The sequence below is a fragment of the Notamacropus eugenii genome, chromosome 4 (assembly GCF_028372415.1).
Source record: "Notamacropus eugenii isolate mMacEug1 chromosome 4, mMacEug1.pri_v2, whole genome shotgun sequence".
Lineage (NCBI taxonomy): Eukaryota > Metazoa > Chordata > Mammalia > Diprotodontia > Macropodidae > Notamacropus > Notamacropus eugenii.
The window spans coordinates 87608083-87626457 of NC_092875.1; the positions used below are offsets into that span (position 1 = coordinate 87608083).

The window sequence follows — 18375 nt, forward strand, 5'->3', positions numbered from 1 at the left end:
TGAAGGATCCTTCTGAAGGGTGTTCTGCTGAAGACTGAATAAGCAATTCAAGGTATGGGCTATGATTAGATCTTTTTAAAGAAATTTTAAATTTGGCAACATCAAGAACACAGCTAACATTTTCTAAATCATTTTATAGAAAAGGCATAGGAGGGATTTAAAGTCACAGTGAACAGATTGCTAATACTTTCCCACGCTCAAAAAAGGTAAAGATGTAGGATTCTGATTAATGACAGGCAACAGTGTTATTGTTAAAAATAGCCTCTACATGATGGATAAACAGTACCTACCACAGAGTTATGGGGGCAAGGCTGAACTAGGGACTTTACTTTGTTTCTTTAAAAAAAAATTATTATAAAATTAATGTTATAGAGGCATATGTTATTTTATTGCATTTCACTTTATTGTGCTTTGCAGATTCTGTGTTTTTTATAAATTGAAGGTTTATGGCAATCCTGCATCAAGCAAGTCTGTCAGTGCCATTTTTCCAACAGCATGTGCTCACATCGTGTCTCTGTGTCACATTTTTGTAATTCTCATAATATTTCAAACTTTTTCATTATTATTATATCTGTTATGATGATCGATGATCCATAATCTTTGATGTCACTATTGTAATTGTTTTGGGGCACCACAAACCATGCCGATGTAAAGACTCCAAACTTAATTGATAAATGTATGCTTTGGGTGCTTGGCCAACTGACTCTTCCTGTGTCTTTCTCGCTCTCCTCTGGCCTCCCTATTCCCTGAGACACAACAATATTGAAATTAGGTCAGTTAATAATCTTACAATGGTTTGTAAGTGTTCAAGTGAAAGGAACAGTCAATTTTTGTGGTAAACTTCATTATTGTCTTATTTTAAGAAATTGTCACAACCACCCTAACATGCAGCAACTAGTACCCAGACTAGTCAGCAGCCATCAACACTGAGATGATGGCTAGCATATTTTTAAGCAATGAAGTATTTTAAAATTAAGGTATGTACATTTTTTAGCGTAATACTATTGCACACTTTATAGACTATAAACATGATTTTATATGCACTGGAAAACCAAAAAACATGTGACTCACTTTATTCTGATATCTGCTTTACTGAAGTGGTCTGGAATGGAACCTGCAGTATCTCTGAGGTATATCTGTACTTTATTATGAGTAAGTAAAATTTAGTAATGAATTGCATTTGAATTAATCTTGATGCATACATAAAACATAATATAAAATAAAAACTCATTCTAAGTTTTCAAAGGGATCTTCATGGATCATGGTTATATGGTTGTAATTATATGTTAGTTATGCTTTTTTTTTGCTTTTCATTGTTTCAGAAAGATCTTTCCAGATTTCTTTACATTCCTAATTTTTTTATCTTAATTGCATTATAGTATTCCATTATATTAATGTACACAACTGATTTAACTCTTCCCCTACTGTTGTACATTTAATTTGCTTCCAAGTTTTAATGAAGACCCTTTGTTTTTATGACACTTTTAGGGTATAATTCCAGCAATGTAATTACTGTTTTGTAACTTTTATTGATTACTGCCATACTGCTCTTCAAAGACTCTGCAAGATTATTTAACTTCAATAAATTCTCTATGATTCTAAATTTTAGGATGGTAATCTGTCCTGTGGAAGGAGCTCCCATACTAACAAAAATCACAGGTACTTGATATACTGAACAGTCATGCTAATAATTACTTTTTAATGTTTTAAAGAATAGAAGTGCAAGACTAACTTCTTTCACATTTTTGTTATCCAGAATGTCTCTTGATATTCTTGCCTGTTTGTCTTTCTATATAAATTTCATTATGATTTTGTTTAATTCTATGAAGAACTTGTCCTTTTGGTTGGTGTTGCATTCAATGTATAAATTAACTTGGAGAGTATCCACAGACTGAATGTCTTTTTAATTATTGAAGTCTTCATTTATCAGTGATTATAGTTTTTAAATAGTTGTCCTTATGTAGGTTTTGTGAATTTCAATGCATGTTAATTCTCAAATATTTAATGGTTTTATTTATTTTAAAAGGGATTTCTTTTATGACATTTGCTAGATTTTTACTGCAAGTAAATAAGAATGCAAAGGATTTTTTTTGGTTAATACAGTTGTATACTATGACTTTGTTGCACTCATTAGTTTTGTGACAACTATATGTTCTAGTTACACTACCATATTATTTACAAATAACCACCTTTTCACCTCTTCATTTCCAGTGTTTAATGGGAATGATTTTACTGTTTTTATATTGCCTATTAGCCTAGCTTGCTTAAAAGTAAGTACTTTTATTGTGCTGAGGAATTTTTTTTTTATTTTTTGTTTTTTCAAAAAAATCAAGAATGTTAGATTTTAATCGAAAACTTTCCTCTTGATATAATCACATTTTTAAATTTCTGAGTTTATATGTTTATTATGTTAACAGTATTTTAGATGCTGGACCAACCTTAGATGCAAGGCATAAATCTTTTTTTATCATAATGAATAATTTTTAAAAATTGTTTTACTATATTCAATTTGACATGACTGAATATATTATCTTTCCTCCAAACAAATCCCTTCTTCACTTTTGTCAATAGTATCACTATCTCTTTAGTCACTCAGGTTGAGTTATTAACATAGAGTCCTCTTTGAGTTTTCCTGTTTTCAACATCTGTATTCTTCAATTCATCCTCTATACTGTGGTCTTCTAATAAAGTACTTGAGCATGATACTCCTCCACTTAAAAACTGTCAATGGCTCCCCATTTCTTATTAAATGTAGTATAAATTTTTTTTTGTCACAGAAAAAAAATTTTTAATGTAAAAAAAACTCCCACCAATATTAAGTACATCCATTATACAATAAAAAGATTACCAGAAATATCTCTTCACAGGAAAATTTGCTATTTCATAAACTCAGTCTGACAAAAACCTCATCAGTAAAGCCACGAGTTTTCAGGACTAGAGACATTTATGCCTTTGTCCAGGGCATTTACATTTTGTAAAGGAGGCATAGTAGAGAGGAAAATTTCCTCCTGGGGCATGATCAGCCCAAGTGCTATTCTGGTACCCACAAAATGTAAATATATCTAGAGGGAGGCCTCTAACACTTTGAACACATCCTTTTTAGAGGAAATAGAAAATAATATGGACAAGAATCATATAAGATAAGAGCATAAATGGACTGCTTTCCTGTAGTGTAAGATAGATTTTCACACCAAATTTAGTGAGCATGTTATTTCCTCCTTAAGCCATATGTGGACAGAGTAGCTTCACTTTTCCCCTCTCCACTTCTCCCTTTTCTCCTCCATTGAATAAGATTTTTCTTATCTCTTTTATGAGTTATAGCTGGCCCCACTCCATTTCTCCCTTTCTCCTCCCAATATTTTCCTCCCTCACCCCTTAATTTTTATTTTATTTTATTTTTACTTATTGTGGATATCATCTCTTCTGATTCAACTCAACCTGTACTCTCTGTCTATATATATGTGTGTGTGTGTGTGTGTATGTACAATCCCTCATCCTACCCAAATACTGAGAAAAGTATCAAGAGTTACAAATACTTTCTTTCCATGTAGGAATGTAAACAGTTCAGCTTTAGAAAGTCTTTTATGATTTCTCTTTCCTGTTTACCTTTTCATGCTTCTCTTGATTCTTGTGTTTGAATGCCTGAAAGTCCTCTATATCATTGAATGACCATTTATTCCCTTGAAGTATTATACTCAGTTTTGCTGGGTAGGTGATTCTTGGTTTTAATCCCAGTTCCTCTGACTTCTGGAATATTCTATTCCAAGCCCTTCGATCCCTTTATGTAGAAGCTGCCAGATCCTGTGTTATCCTGATTGTATTTCCACAATACTGGAATTGTTTCTTTCTAGATGCTTATAGTATTTTCTCCTTGACCTGGGAACTCTGAAATTTGGCCACAATATTCCTAGGAGTTTCTTTCTTCCGGTCTCTTTCAGGAGGTGATCAGTGGATTCTTTCAATATTTATTTTGCGCTCTGGTTCTAGAATATCAGGACAGTTTTCCTTGATAATTTCATGGAAGATAATATCTAGGCTCTTTTCCTGATCATGGCTTTCAGGCAGTTCCACAATTTTTAAATTGTCTCTCCTGGATCTATTTTCCAGGTCAGTTGTTTTTCTAATGAGATGTTTCACATTATCTTCTATTTTTTCAAACTTTTGGTTTTGTTTTCTAACTGCTTGCTTTATCTCATAGTCATTCATTTCCCTGAACTCAGTTCTCTATTTCAGAGAACTATTTTGTCTCCTCCATTTGGCTAATTTTGCTTTTTAATGCCTCCTTCTCCTCAATGGCTTCTTGAACCTCTTTTTCTAATTGAGTTAGCCTCTTTTTAAAGGTGTTATTTTCCTCAGCATTTTTTTGGTTCTCCTTTAGCAAGCTGCTAACTTGCTTTTCAAGCTCTTCTATTGCCTGAGTCTAGTTTAAGTTCACTTTGGAGGCCCTGGAGGCAGGGGCCTTGACTTCCTGTGACAGTATGCCATGTTCTTCCTCATTTGAAAGGATAGGAGGAGACACCTGTTCACCAATCTACGGTCTATTTTTTCCCCCTTTTTTGGGCATTTTCCTAGCCAGTTACTTGACTTCTGAATCCTTTGTCAAGAGGATGGTCCTATTGCCCCTCCTCTCCCCAGTACCTTGTTCAAGGCTGAGATTCACATCAGCTGCTCAACTCCCCCAGGGGCTTTGGGTGGGGGTGGGGCCATCACTCAGGGCTGAGGTTTAGATCAGCTGCTCCCTACTGACAGAGGCTTTAAGCTGAGCTGCCTGGACAGTGGACCCAGGTTGCTTCCTGGCCACTGGTAGCTGCCTACAGTTTGCTGCTGCTGTTGCCTGGGGCTATCGCTGGAGAAACCTCATTTCCCTTTCACCCAGCTGGGAAAGCCCTCCCACACTGACTTTTGGAGGTTTCTTTGTTACTTGTGCATTGAGGTATCTGGGACCCTCCTTGCTGGGAACTCTGCCCCGGAGATCTGTTCAGGTCCTGTTTCTCCCAGTGCCCAAGGCTGGGCTCCACTCAGCTCAGCATCCTGTGAGATAGACCTTTCCTGTCAGTCTTCTAGGTTACCTTTGGCTGGAAACCTCTTTCGCTTTGTTGTTCTGTGGCTTCTGTTGCTCTAGAATTTGTTGAGAGTCATTTTTTACAGGTATTTTGTGGGCTGTGGAGGAAGCACTAGAGTTTATGCATCTTTCTACTCCACCATCTTGGCTCCACCCCTCTGTAGTATAAATTTTTGATCCTGGCATTCGAGGGCCTCCACAATCTGAAACTTTCCATAGGCTTATTTTATATATTCATTACTGTAACAAACTCTATTATTTACCAGTCAAAGTGCAGTAGCCTCTCTGTTCCTGTTTCATTTTATGCTTACCAATTTCCCATGCCTGGAATGGGCTTTTTCCTCACATCAGTATAGTGCTGCTTCCCATACCCTGCCCATTTCCCTTTAGGCACCACCTTCTTTATGAAACCTTCTTTCCCTTTTTTCCAGCTGAAATGTTCTCTTCTTCCTCAAATCACTTTATCTGGACCTCTCCTTTCCTTATTTTATCTTTAGATCAAACAGAAAAGCATGAGATTCTGTACTGCATAATGGACAAAGAGCAGGCCAAGGAATCAGAGTGTCCAGTTTCTAGTTAGACAGACAAAAGCTGCGTAACCCTGGGCAAGTTACAGACCCTCTCATGGCTCCAGGCCATTCTCTAAGACTTTAAGTCTTAGAGATGTAACTTAGAACAGCTGCCAATCAGCTTTGGTAGGGGAAGTTTCATCACTTGATGTTCCCTTCACCTATGAAACAGAAGGTGTGGGCAAAACAAACAAAAGAAAACCTTGATCCAAACACAATATGCTGTAAGTGCAGCACTATAAATAGGCACTTAATAAACATTTGTTAAACTGAAATGGAGTGTTCCCAGTTATTTCCTTTGGCTCCCTGATGCCTGTCCTAACCTTGAATTATGAAGCAGTGTTTGGTTTTGGTTGGAATCAAATTGAATCAACCCTGGAACCATCCTACCTCTCTAATCATTAGGTGGATTTGAAGCTGGTTGAAATACTAATCCTACAGAACAGTGAATAATGGACTGATATATAGAAGTCTCTAGCAACAGCCTCAGTCCTCAGAGCACTTGGCACTCTTTTCTACAATATTTTTATCAATGACTTGGATAAAAGCATAAGTGGCATACTTATCAAGTTTGGAGAGGCCACAAATATAAGAGACAGCACTAATGTATATGGCAGAGAAAAGGTTAGACAGTAGTTCATGTGAAAAAGACCCAGGTGTTTGGTAGCCTGCACACTCAATATGAGTCAGCAGTGTTACCTGGCAGCCAAAAAAGCTAATACAGTCTTAGGCGATATTAAGAGTCTGGTCCTCCCACAGTCCATAAGGGAGGTGGCAGCTCTGTAATTCCCCTCTCCTGCCAGAGCATATCTAGAATGCTGTGTCCAGCTGTGGTGGCTACATTTTAAGAAAGGCAATGACAAATTGTAGTGCACACAGATGAGAGTGAGCTAGAACTGTGAGAATGCTGGAAACTTATTTAAACTAGATGAAGAATTTCATGACATGTCTACAATTTACCTCTGATAAGTATGCCATCTATTCTTCCACCAAGTCACTTATAAAAATGCAGTGCATGTGTCCTAAAGATTCCTACCTGGGACTAGAGGTTAGACTATATCTCCTTTAAGGGTCTTTCCAAATCTGAGATTTTAAAATCACAGATAGCCTTCAGCTTCAAAAGGTATAACTGTATTAAGGTAAGGCCCAAAAAGCAGAAATGAGGAGTAGTAAGAGAAAGAACCTAGATTAATCTTAAATCTTGCTTCAGCCCAAATGAAAAAATTAGACCATCTTTACATAAATTGGCCCATATGCAAACTGGCAGACAGAAACTGCACACAAATTCAGAAAACATCTGCTTCTTGGCTTAAGAAAATTGAAACATAATCTGTGTCTGAAGACAGTTAAGCTAACAAGTCTCATAGCTCTTAGTATGAGTGAGTTTAAAAACAATAATTTAATTGCTTTCTCACCTCCAATTTACTCAGTAAATGTTACATCTCTATGCTTTTATGTTATGTGTGTACATGCTTAATTATCTCCACTATTAAAATCCCGAATCAAAGTTTTCCCTGAATTCCCTCTTCCGTCAATTTGCAAATGCAGTATTAGATGTGCCACAATGATAATACAGATTCTATGCGAGGGATCATACCATGACAATCACTGGTGTTTCTTATACCCCTTGGCCCTAGTGCACTATGGTATTCAGTAAGTAATAGGAAATGATCTGGTTTAGGAGCTTAGAAAGGCACTAGAGCAATGGTTGAAAGTCTCAGTTCTTTTGGTGTTATAGAATTCTCTGACTAGGTGCGCCACAACTTTACTTTTTGGGTCACCAAAGGAGCCACTGTAAGGCTAGCCAGTGACATTGTTCTTGTGGGGAGACAAGGACTGTCAGAGAACCACAGGATTGTAGAGTGATGGCCCTCACAGTAGCTATTTGGTCCAGCCTATACTCAAAATGTCACCCCCACTACACAAACCAAACAAAGAGTTATCTAACCTCTGTTTGAAGAGAACCCATATAGACTATTCCACTTTTTTTCATCTCTCAAATTGTTAGGAAGCTTATCTTAACATCAAACCTAACTTTGTTTTTGCAACTTCCATAGTGATGGTTCTTCCTTCTCCAAGGTCAAGGTTCTCCAGCACTTATGGTGCTTCTTTCTCCAAGGTCAAATTGAATAAGTCCCATTCCTTTTCCACATGATAACCCTTTAGATAACTGAAGGGAGTTATCATGTCTCCCTTAGGTCTTCCCTAGGCCAAAGATCCCCAGAGATGAGTAACTAGGAGGAGCCCTAGCTTGAGGTCACAGGAAGTGATTAAGGTCTCCTGGGCTTCTGTGGTTGGCTACATTGGTGTCTCTAAATATCTATCTATTCCTCATTTGAAGATGGAACATCTTCCCTGTTTTATCATTTAGCTTCCTTTCATCTTGTTCTCGAAATCGTTCCTTCTTGCCTGCTGATCACAGCTTTTAGCTTTGACTTAGTTAGCTGGTCTCAAGTCTCTTTGCACTCTAATCCCATTCTCCATTCTACCACTATGTTCTCATCCTTACTAAAGAAACTATAAAGGCCTCACTACTGCCTTCAGGATCCAATAAAAAATGTTCGGTTTGGCATTCAAACCCCTTAATAACTTTAGCCTCCTCTTACCTTTCCAGTCTTCTTACGCCTTACTTACTGATATGTTACTTTTCAATTCATCAACAATGATCTCCTGGCTGTTTCATGAACAAGATATTGTATCTCTCAGTTCCAGATATTTTCTCTGGCTATCCCCCTTGCTTAGAATGTTCTCCTCCCTCCTCTGCTCTGCTTACTGATCTTACTAGTTTACTTTAAATCCCAACTAAAATCCCTTCTTTTAGGGGAAACTTTCCTTAACTCTTCTTAATTCTAGTGCCTTCCCTCTGTTAATTCCTTCCTATTTATCCTATATATAGCTTGCTTTGTATATATTTTTGTTTGCATGTTGTCTTCCCCGTTAAATTGTAAGCTCCTTGTGAGCAGGGACTGTCTTTTGCCTCTTTTTGTATTCCCAGGGCTTTAGCGCAGTGCCTGGCACATAGTAGGTGCTTAATAAACATCTAATGATTGATTACTTAACTCAAAAGTCCTCCCCACATTTTCACAACATGGCATGTTTAAATGTAACACTGAACCAAAAATGCCATTAATGCTTACCTGGAGCAATGGATAGGGTAGGGTTCTGTTGGCTACTAGGGGCAAGCAGGCTAGAGGCCATTGAGGTCTCAGACTTATATGACCATCTGCTATGTTAATGAGCCAAATCTCATCAAACTCATTTTAATGTGCATGTTGTACCTACACCTCTATTCCTTGATGTAGTTTAATTCCTGAGATTTCCACTCTGCAAAAGAAGATTTGTACTTATTAACGGCTGCCTGAGTCTTACTAGTCAGGGGAGGGAAACATTCCAAAGATAGTTTTTGAAATACCACAGAACTGTAGCACTCTTAGATTTCTTAGATATCATGCTGTCATAGTAGAAATAATAATAATGATAGTATTCCCTGTGCTACTACCCTTCAGTCCCCAATTTTATATGTGAGAAAACTGAAGTTTACACTCACAGGATCTCGGAGCTGAAGGCCCCTAATTGGCCATCTAGCTCAATTCATATGAATAACAGCCTCTTCTATGTCACAGCCAACAAGTGCCCATCTAGCCTCTGCTGGTACCACCTCCAATGGTACCCCAATAGCCCATGTCACTCCTGGAGAGCTCTAATTGTTAGGAAGTTTTTCTCTGCATTAAGCCTAAATTTGCCTCCCATTGCTAGCAGTCCTGCCCCAAAAGGTTAACTAGAACAGGTCTAAATCCCATTCCATGACAACTATCATTTTTATCCAATTCTCTCTTCTCCAGATTAAATACCCCAGTTTCTTCAACTGATCCTCAAACAGCATGAACTCAAAGTCCTTCACAATCCTGCTTGCCTTAGGTCACATAATTAGTAGATACCACAACTGTTACTAGAACTCAGGTCTCCAGACTCTCAATTCAATACTTTTTATTAAGTACCTCTTGTAAGTAAAGGCACTGTATAAGAGAAGGATGGAGAACAACAGAGTCTTTGCTTTCCGGGTTATTATAATCTAACGAGGAGATAAAAATATGTTGTTTAGTTATTTTTTAGTCATGTCTGACTCTATGTGACCCCATTTGGAGTTTTCTTGGCAAAGATACTGGAGTGGTTTGCCATTTCCTTCTCCAATTCATTTTACAGAGGAGAAAACTGAGGCAAGCAAGGTTAGGTGACGTGTTGGGGTCACACAGCTATTAAATGTCTGAGGCTGGAGTTGAACTCAGGAAAAGGAGTCTTCCTGACTTCAGGCCCAGAACTCTAATCACTGCACCACCTAGATGTCCCTATAAAAATATGTACAGAAATAAATATAATGCAAGGGACAAAGTGATAAAGGTAAAGTAAAGGCAACTTAGCTGGCACATTAAGGGAAGCTTCCCAGAGAAGGTGGCACTTGTACAGGGCCTTGAAGACAGTGATGAAAAGGAAAGGCATTCCACATAAGGGAGATGACATGTGCAAATGCAAGAAGCAGGGGAAAGAAAGAAGTATTTATATAGCACTTACTCTGTGTCAGACGCTTTACTAAGCACTTTACAAGCATCTCATTTGAAGGCAGGGGAGGCTTGAAAACACTTATTAGTTCAGTTTGTTTGGAACAGAGAAGGTATAATGAGGTAAGGAGTGTGAAATAAAGTTGAAAAGTCAGGTTGGAGTCAAGTTGTAGAGGAAAGGCCGGGCCAAGAACTATGTATATTTATCCTACAGTCAACAGGGAGACACTGAAAATTTTTGTGTATGAGAGGGACATGGTTACACCTGATCATCAGAAACATCATTTGACTGTATGAAGGATAGGCTGAAGAGACAAGAGAATGAAGATCATTGCGTGTTTGTCCTTCGTTACCAAAGAAGACCACGCCATCAGAGAAATGATGACATGACTTGCACTTGACTTTGTTTTGAGTGAGGGAGGGCTGTGCAAGTCACCAGCCTCACTTTTTCTCCAGAGCCATCTGAATCCAGAGACCTGATATTCCTCAGGATAACTGGAGATGACCTAAGATGCTTAGGAAACCAGTTAATCTACTGTGATGATCTAGGCCAGAGTTCTTTTTGACTGTATCACAAAAAGCCTCCTTGAATTCTTGAGGGGTAGCAGGGAAATTTTACCAGCAACCCCTAAATACTCAGTGGTTCATTTATTTTAAAGTTATTTAATCCCCAAAGATCTGTAAGCTCCTTAGTGGCAGGGACTTTGCTCCTGTTTTAGTGCCTAGCACAATGCCCAGGACAAATGTGAGCCCTTAATCAGTATTTGCTGAATTTAAAAAGAAGATGTTAAGTCTTTTCATGACAGTTTCTCCTCCACTGTTAGGTAGAGTACATTAGCTGGGATGACCTGGTTGTAAGGTCATCTAAAATCTAGGGACTTAATGAGGTGAAGAACTTTTTTTTTTTTTTAACTAATGGTCCAGAAGAACCCATTAACAGCTCTAAGTGAGGGTGTGGACTGGGTGCACCCTAAGTGCCTGAAGGGCTGATTAAGGACAGCTATCCTATCGGGCATGTTCACAGTTTGGCTGACTTTTTCTATGGAATGACCTCTGAGATGGTGCTGGTGTTTCCTACCTGTTTACCCAGTAAAGGGCTAAGATGGGTTTTTTTCCCCTACTCTAGTAGACTCCTAACTTAATCTGGCCATGAAGATAAGATACTGATGACTATGTGTGGCACTTAAAGGAAGTATGTGGTACAAAGAGCATATGCCTCAGTTCATTCTCAGTTTTGATATTCCATATTCCATTTGTGTTATTTCCTTTGGGTTCTAAGCATATGATACCATATTTTTGCTTTTGCTTTCAATGTCTCTTGTTGTTTAATCATTTTCTGTTGTGTCTGACTCTGTGACCCATTTGGGGTCTTCTTGGCAAAGATACTGGAATGGTTTGCCATTTTCTTTTCCAGCTCATTTTGCAGAATAGGTGAATAGGGTTATCTGACTTGCCAGGGTCACATAGCCAGTAAGTGTCTAAGGTTGGATTTGAACTCACAAAGAGTCTTCCTGACTCCAGCCATGGCATTCTATGCAATGAGCCACCTTAGCTGCTCATTCATCTGTACATATCTTTTAAAAATATAAGTTGGTCAATGAACTCCCTAGATTCCATATTAGATAGCTCCCTCTCCCTTTTTTTTTTCCTCACTAGAATTGGTTTTTCTTTGTGTCTTTGGAATCTCATTCGTAAGCTTCCCTTTCCTTCTGTGCTGAATTCCTTTGCAGATTTTAGTCCATGGGATTCTATCTATGCTTTCTGTAAATCCCTTTGACACCTGTTCTCCCAAAATTTTAGTTCTATATCTGACTACACTTACCTTTCCTTTTCTCCTTTATCATTAATTCCAAAATGGAGTGATCATTTTCTCAGAAAGTTCCTATCATTTCTACTCTGACAACAAATAACTTATCAGGTCCAGAATAACCAGCCATTTCCCCTTTTGCTTCCCCTACCTTATAAAGTATGTAATTATGATTAAAGCAAGCTAGGAGTTTATAGTCAATATGTTTGTGAGAGAGAGAGCAGCTCTTTTCAGAGACACAGAGTTCCCACACAGGAGGCCAAGACTAAGTGGGGTATGCCAGAAAAATCAGGCAGAAGTCAACTAAAGGGAGAGATTATACCTAGAGATAGAGGACTAGACAGAGTAAAGAAATGGCTGCCTGTTTATGAGATACAGCGGGCCTCGGAGAGGGGTTTGAGGGTTTACTAAAGCACTATTAAGAATCACCCAGGAAGCTTGCACAAGGAAGTCTCAAGCAATACCTGGTTTGATTACAGGAAAAAGAAAAGATGATAGCATATGCTAGTGAAGTCACAGCAGTGAGCGTGGGGAAGAAGAGGCTCTAGCTGCCACCGCTGCCTATTCTTGTGGAAAGGCAGGGTGCAAATGCTGGGGGTGGGAGGAAGGAACTGCCAACAATGATAAATGAAATGACTTGGTTATACATATACAAAAAGAGAGGGCTGGCCTAGATAATCTCTAAGGTCCCACTTCAGACTTCAGAGTATGCTTCCTGTCCTGAAGAGTGCTCAGTTTTAGCTTTATGTTCTAAGGTCCCTTAGAGATCTAACATAATTTTATGACCTCTTCTAGTTCTAACAGCCTATGCTCTAGATTTTGTAATCATTTCCATTTCTGATAATAAATCAGTCACCAGTATTTATTTGTAATAAATACTGCTATGTGGAAGGTACTATGCTAGGTGATAGGAATATACATACAAAAAATGCAACAGCCTCTACTTGCAAGGGGCTCACGTTCTAATGGGGGAGACAACAAGTATACATAAAATGTACTACAAAGTAGTAAAGTACAAGGCAGTTTGGGAGGGAGGGTACTAGTAGTTGGGAGTGAGGAATAGCTTCATGGAGAAGATGCTGCATCTCAAGACAGGGATTAAGATGTGGCATGGGGGAGACAACGTACAAAAGCATGGAGACAAGAGATGGCCTGTTCTGCATGAGAAGCAGAAAGAGGCCCAGTTTGGCTGGACTGTAGAGTGTGGGAGGAGGAGGAATATGCAGTAAGGCTGGAAAAAAAGACTGGGGCCAGGTTGTATAACTAAGGTTGTAAAAATGAAACAGAGGAGTTTATATTTTATCCTAGGAGCTTTAGGAAGCCACTAGTGTCGAGTATAAGAGTAATATGGTTGTTTCTAAGATTAAAGAAAATTTCTTTGGTAGCAGTGTGTAGGATGGATAAGAGTGATGAAGAACCTGTTTAAATAACGGAGGCAAGAGGCAATAAGGTCCTTAAGTAAGGTGGTAGCTCTATGATTGGAGAGAAGGGGTCGGATGTAAAGGTATTGTAAAGGTAGAAATGGCAAGATTTGGCAACTGTTTGATTATGGGGGCTGAAGGAGAGTAAGGAATCCAAAATGATGTAGAGGTTATGAAACTGGAAGGGAGATGATGCCTTCAATAGGAATAGGGAAGTTTAGAAGACACTCTGTATCTTAAGGCAGGGGTGGGGAACCAGCAGCTCAAGGCCACATGTGGCCCTCAAGTGCAGTCCTTTGAATAAATTCAAACTTCACCATGTGGCCTCGAGGCTGCAGGCTCCCCACCCCTGTTCTAAAGTCTCTTCTAGCTCCGACATTTTATGCTCTTTGTTCTAAGCCTTAAGAGTATATTATTCTAGACTCTAAGGTCCCTTCAAGTTCTAACATTCTGTGATTATTCTTTTAGACTAAGATAAAAACCCAGGGCCTTTTACTGAAGTGAGGTGGTAAATGTTCACCAAAACCAAAGTTATACCTTCTTTATTATCAGCTCCTTTATCAGGTGCTTGTGAGGAAAGCACTTCATAAATTTAAAATAACTCCCTATGGAAAGGGAGTTATTATTACTATTTTATTTATTGGAACACAAAGCCCTCTAGGTCCCTCCGCCACTTTTCATTTTGAAATATTTTATTCATGCTTTTATTTTTTTTTTTACCTCACTGTCTCTTTTCAATACTTCCATCAGCTCCTCCTCTCAAAAAAGAACTCATTCTTGTAACAAGTAAATACAGCAAACGAAACAAATCAACATCTGGGCTGTGAAAATATATGCCTCATTTCACATCTATAGCTTATTATCTCTCTGCCTAGAGGCAGAAGTATCTTTCACTGTAAGTTCTCTGAAGTCTCCACTGGTCACTTCATTGATTAGAATTCTGAAGTATTTCAATGTTGTTTTCTTTGTTTCCCATTGAAGAATAGTTTGGTTAACCCTTGGGTTATTGCTGGGTCTAACAGTTTGCACTAAAGGCTGCTCCTTGGATTTAGAATGTAACTGCTTCATGCTTCTATACACATTGGTATCTCTGGTTCCTTTTAGAAACTGGGGTTAAAGCAAGATCCAGCCTTCAGACAAACCTAGAGGCAGGGTCCCAGCATCCATTAGTCATAAATTAGTTGGCAGAGAGTAAATTAAGATAACAGTAAATGTTACCTGAGGCAAGTGAAAAGGTATCACCTCAAGGATCCCTGTGGTCAACAGAAAAGACGCAAGGACATCTTTTCCCTCCATAATGAGGTTCTGAAATCATTAAAGAAATCCTGCCCTTCAGACCCTCATGGGTGAGAGCTTCCATAGGAACAATTTAAACAAGAATGAAGAGGCCCATCATGGGCTTCTTGATGGTTCATAGACTGTTCTGGTCTGAGACAAATTATTATAACATTTCTACCCAACACACAAAGAATATAGGTTTAAGTCCTTGATACTTATTAGCTTTGTGACCATGGAAAAGTTACTTCACCTTAAGATTATTTCCTTATCTATAAAATAGGACTAAAAATACTTATACTATCTAATAGTGTCATTGTGAGAAAATCTTAAAAGTGTTACAGAAATATGAGTTATTATAGTAAGGATAAGCAACTTCATGCTTCTATACATACTTCGAGTTTCAGTTACACAGGAAACTCTGTTCTTGTTCCCAAGTAGGGCACCAGTAATGAAACGCCAGTGTTGAATACCTGCAGTTTCAGGGCTACTCTATATGAGGGCTGGCATGAGATCTATTTTGAGGACACAGAAACTACAACAGTATGAGGATGTCAGTTCCAGTTTCTGCATGGGTAGTACTGAGGAGAGAAAAAAACTGGTAAAGCTCAGTCAGCACTAGATGGCACCTTACCTTTGGTGTCATTTACTGGATCCATGTGCCGATATATGTAGCCCTCCAGATAGGAGTGAAACTTGGGGGTAGGTGGGAAGAAAGCCAAGCAGATAGCCATGAGCTCCCACCCTCGTGCCAGGCTCTCATAACGGAAATTTTCCGTAGTCTGTCGGCAGAGCTGGATATAAAGCTCATCCCGTAGACCCTGCATACTCCAGCCTTTGGTGGCCACTTCCAGTGCCACACTGAGCTGATCTCCCTTGGCCCGCCGATCACCCATATACATCTGGATCAACTTGAAGATCTCACAGGCTTCCTTCTTCACATTACGGTCACTGGTCATAATCATAGGCTTCTTGATAGACTCACTGCTCCATGCCAGCATGTTGGCAATAGATACTTTCCGTCGGAAGAGGCCTTGAGTGTGCTTATTGAAGTGCTTTGACGCCCAGTTTTCAATGTCTGTCTCAGAAGATGGCTTGCGTAATGTGAAGGTGGGAAAGACACAGCTTGCACTTGGCATCATGTTCCGATTCTGTCTACTACTCTCAAACTGGGCACAGGCACCAAGGTCCTCAGACTGGATGAGAAATAATGAGAAGAACAATGTGTTAGTCAATACTCTTAGCAGGTATGGGGACACCATCAAATGAATTCTATTCTCTTAGGGTGTAATCAACATGCTATTACTAGGTAGCCTCTAAACCCACACAGGACCCAATAAGCACAATATGTTCAAGACTGGAGAGACAACAACTTAAAACCAAGATAAACAATATGAACATGGTGAAAACCATGGCAGTTGTTCTTAGTTTATCCAAAAGGGAGAAGAAATAATCATTATTATCATCATAAGTCAATCAACAAACATTTATGAACTACTTAATAGCTCATATGCTGACACTGTGTAAGGTTCTGGTAATAATTTTTAGGCTAAATCCGTAATTTTATTGGTGTAAAGAACTCTCAATGATGAAATTCCTTTTACTAAGGCAAAGTGGCATCGGCCATCTGGCCCTACTTAAAACTATCTATTGTAATGGTCAGTTTGACATGGATGACAAGAGAAATGAGAGGATCTTTTTGTATTTTGGTACTACAAAAAAATCAGAAATACAAGTACCTTAATTGCTAGAAATGTTAAAGACTTGACTATTTTCATTATGGACCAGTAATGTATTATAATAAAACTAGAAACAGATCTCACTAGTAGGCAAAGGTTTCATACTGTTCTTTGTCAATGGAACTCTCAACCCCAAGTCACATAACAATATGTTGTGGACCAGAACCAGGCGAAAAAAAAAAGTTGTTTTTTGAAGATCACTGTTTTCCTACAGTGAGGGCCTAGTTAAGAATTTGAGATTAACTGAAATAAGAGATGAAAATTGAGGAGCTATTAACATATGATGGGGCAGGTAGGTGGGGCACTGGCTATGGTGGTGGGCCTGAAGTCAGAAAGACTCATCTTCCTGACTCAATCTGGCCTCATATACCTGCTAGCTGTGTGACTCTGGATAAGTCACTTAACCCTGTTGGCCTCAGTTTCCTCATCTGTAAAATAAGCTGGATAAAGAAATGGCAAACCATTCCATTACCTTTACCAAGAAAACCCCAAATAGGATCATGAAGAGTCAGACATGACTGAAAAACAACTGAACAGCAATATACAAAGAGAAAAAAATCAAGAACTCTTAGGTCATTAGAAATCTTTTCAGTTAATGAAATGGATATATACTAGAATTCCTTTTTCGTTATGTATTTTTACAAGCATTCATTTTTTTCTCTCATTCTCCCACTGGAAAAAAAAATAAAGAAAAGCTTGACTTTGTAAGAAATATGCATAATCAAGAAAAACAAGCTGTCACAATGACCATACAAAAATGCATCTGGAGTATATCATCTCTGTCTAGGGATGTGCTGGTAAATATGTAACAATGGACTATAAAAACATGCATGCACAACACACTTTTAAGTTTAATCTGCCTTAATAATATTTTCTCCACCACTTTTTTTTATTAATTTGTTTTCAGTTTTCTACAATCACTTCCATATATCTTAGATTTCCTCCACTCCCTCCCCAAGATGACATGCAATTTTATATACATTCTACACATATATTCTTATTAAATACATTTTCACCTTAGTCATGTTGCACAGAAGAATTAAAATGAATGTAAGAAACCATGAAAACCAAGCCAAACAAAACAACATAACACAAGAGAAAATGGTCTGCTTCATTCTATGATCCAATTCCATAGTTCTTTCTCTGGATGTGAAAAGCATTTTGCCTCAAGAGTCCATTGGGAATTTTTTGGGTCCTTGCATTGCTGTGAAGGGCTACCAGAAAAATTCCTTGCACACTGTGGCTGTTGCTATGTATAAAGTTCTCCTGGTTCTGCTCCTTTCACTGAGCATCAGTTCATATAAGTCCTTCTAGGCCTCACTGAAGTCTTCCTGTTCTTCATTTCTTATAGCACAATAGTATTCCATTACATTTATATACCACAACACCACTATTCTTAAGGCTAGAAAACTGAATAAAACAATAAATCAAACTGTGGTTTGTAGTATTTGCTGATTTCTGAGGTGTAAACGCTCACACTAAAAAGTGAAGAAGCAGCTCTTGAGAACTGGTATACCCCTGCCTCTGTCTCAGTAGGATAGGTGGCATTCATCAATTTTCTGGAATTATGCTTTGCATTGATCCAAGTTAAGTCTTTTAAAGTTGTTTATTTTTACAATGCTGTCAGGATAGTAAATTGTTCTCCCAGTTCTGCTCACTTCACTATGAAACAGTTCACACAAGTATTCTCAGATTATCTTGAAACCTTTCCTTTCATCACTTCTTACAGTGCAATGATGTTCTGATTATACTCATATAACAAAATTTGTTTAGCCATTCCCCAGTTGATGCCCACTCCTAGTTTACAGTACTATAAAAAGAGCTGCTACAAATATTTTTATTTTTGTTACAAGTACTAATAATTACTAATAAATTACCACAATTACTAATACTATCAACTCATTGATAAAGCATTTATTATGTATGTAGTGTAAGTTTGATCTCCA

General features: G+C 38.3%; 1 protein-coding gene across 6 annotated transcripts in view; it reads right to left on the bottom strand.

Moving 5' to 3' along the window:
• Positions 1 to 18375, bottom strand: part of ARHGAP39 (Rho GTPase activating protein 39) — a 444016-nt gene that overhangs the window by 53209 nt on the left and 372432 nt on the right. For all 6 annotated transcript variants that reach the window (XM_072602781.1, XM_072602780.1, XM_072602779.1 and 3 more), the window contains one exon: positions 15325 to 15886. In XM_072602781.1, coding sequence (XP_072458882.1) covers positions 15325 to 15886 — 562 coding nt within the window. The remainder of the gene's footprint in view (positions 1 to 15324; positions 15887 to 18375) is intronic.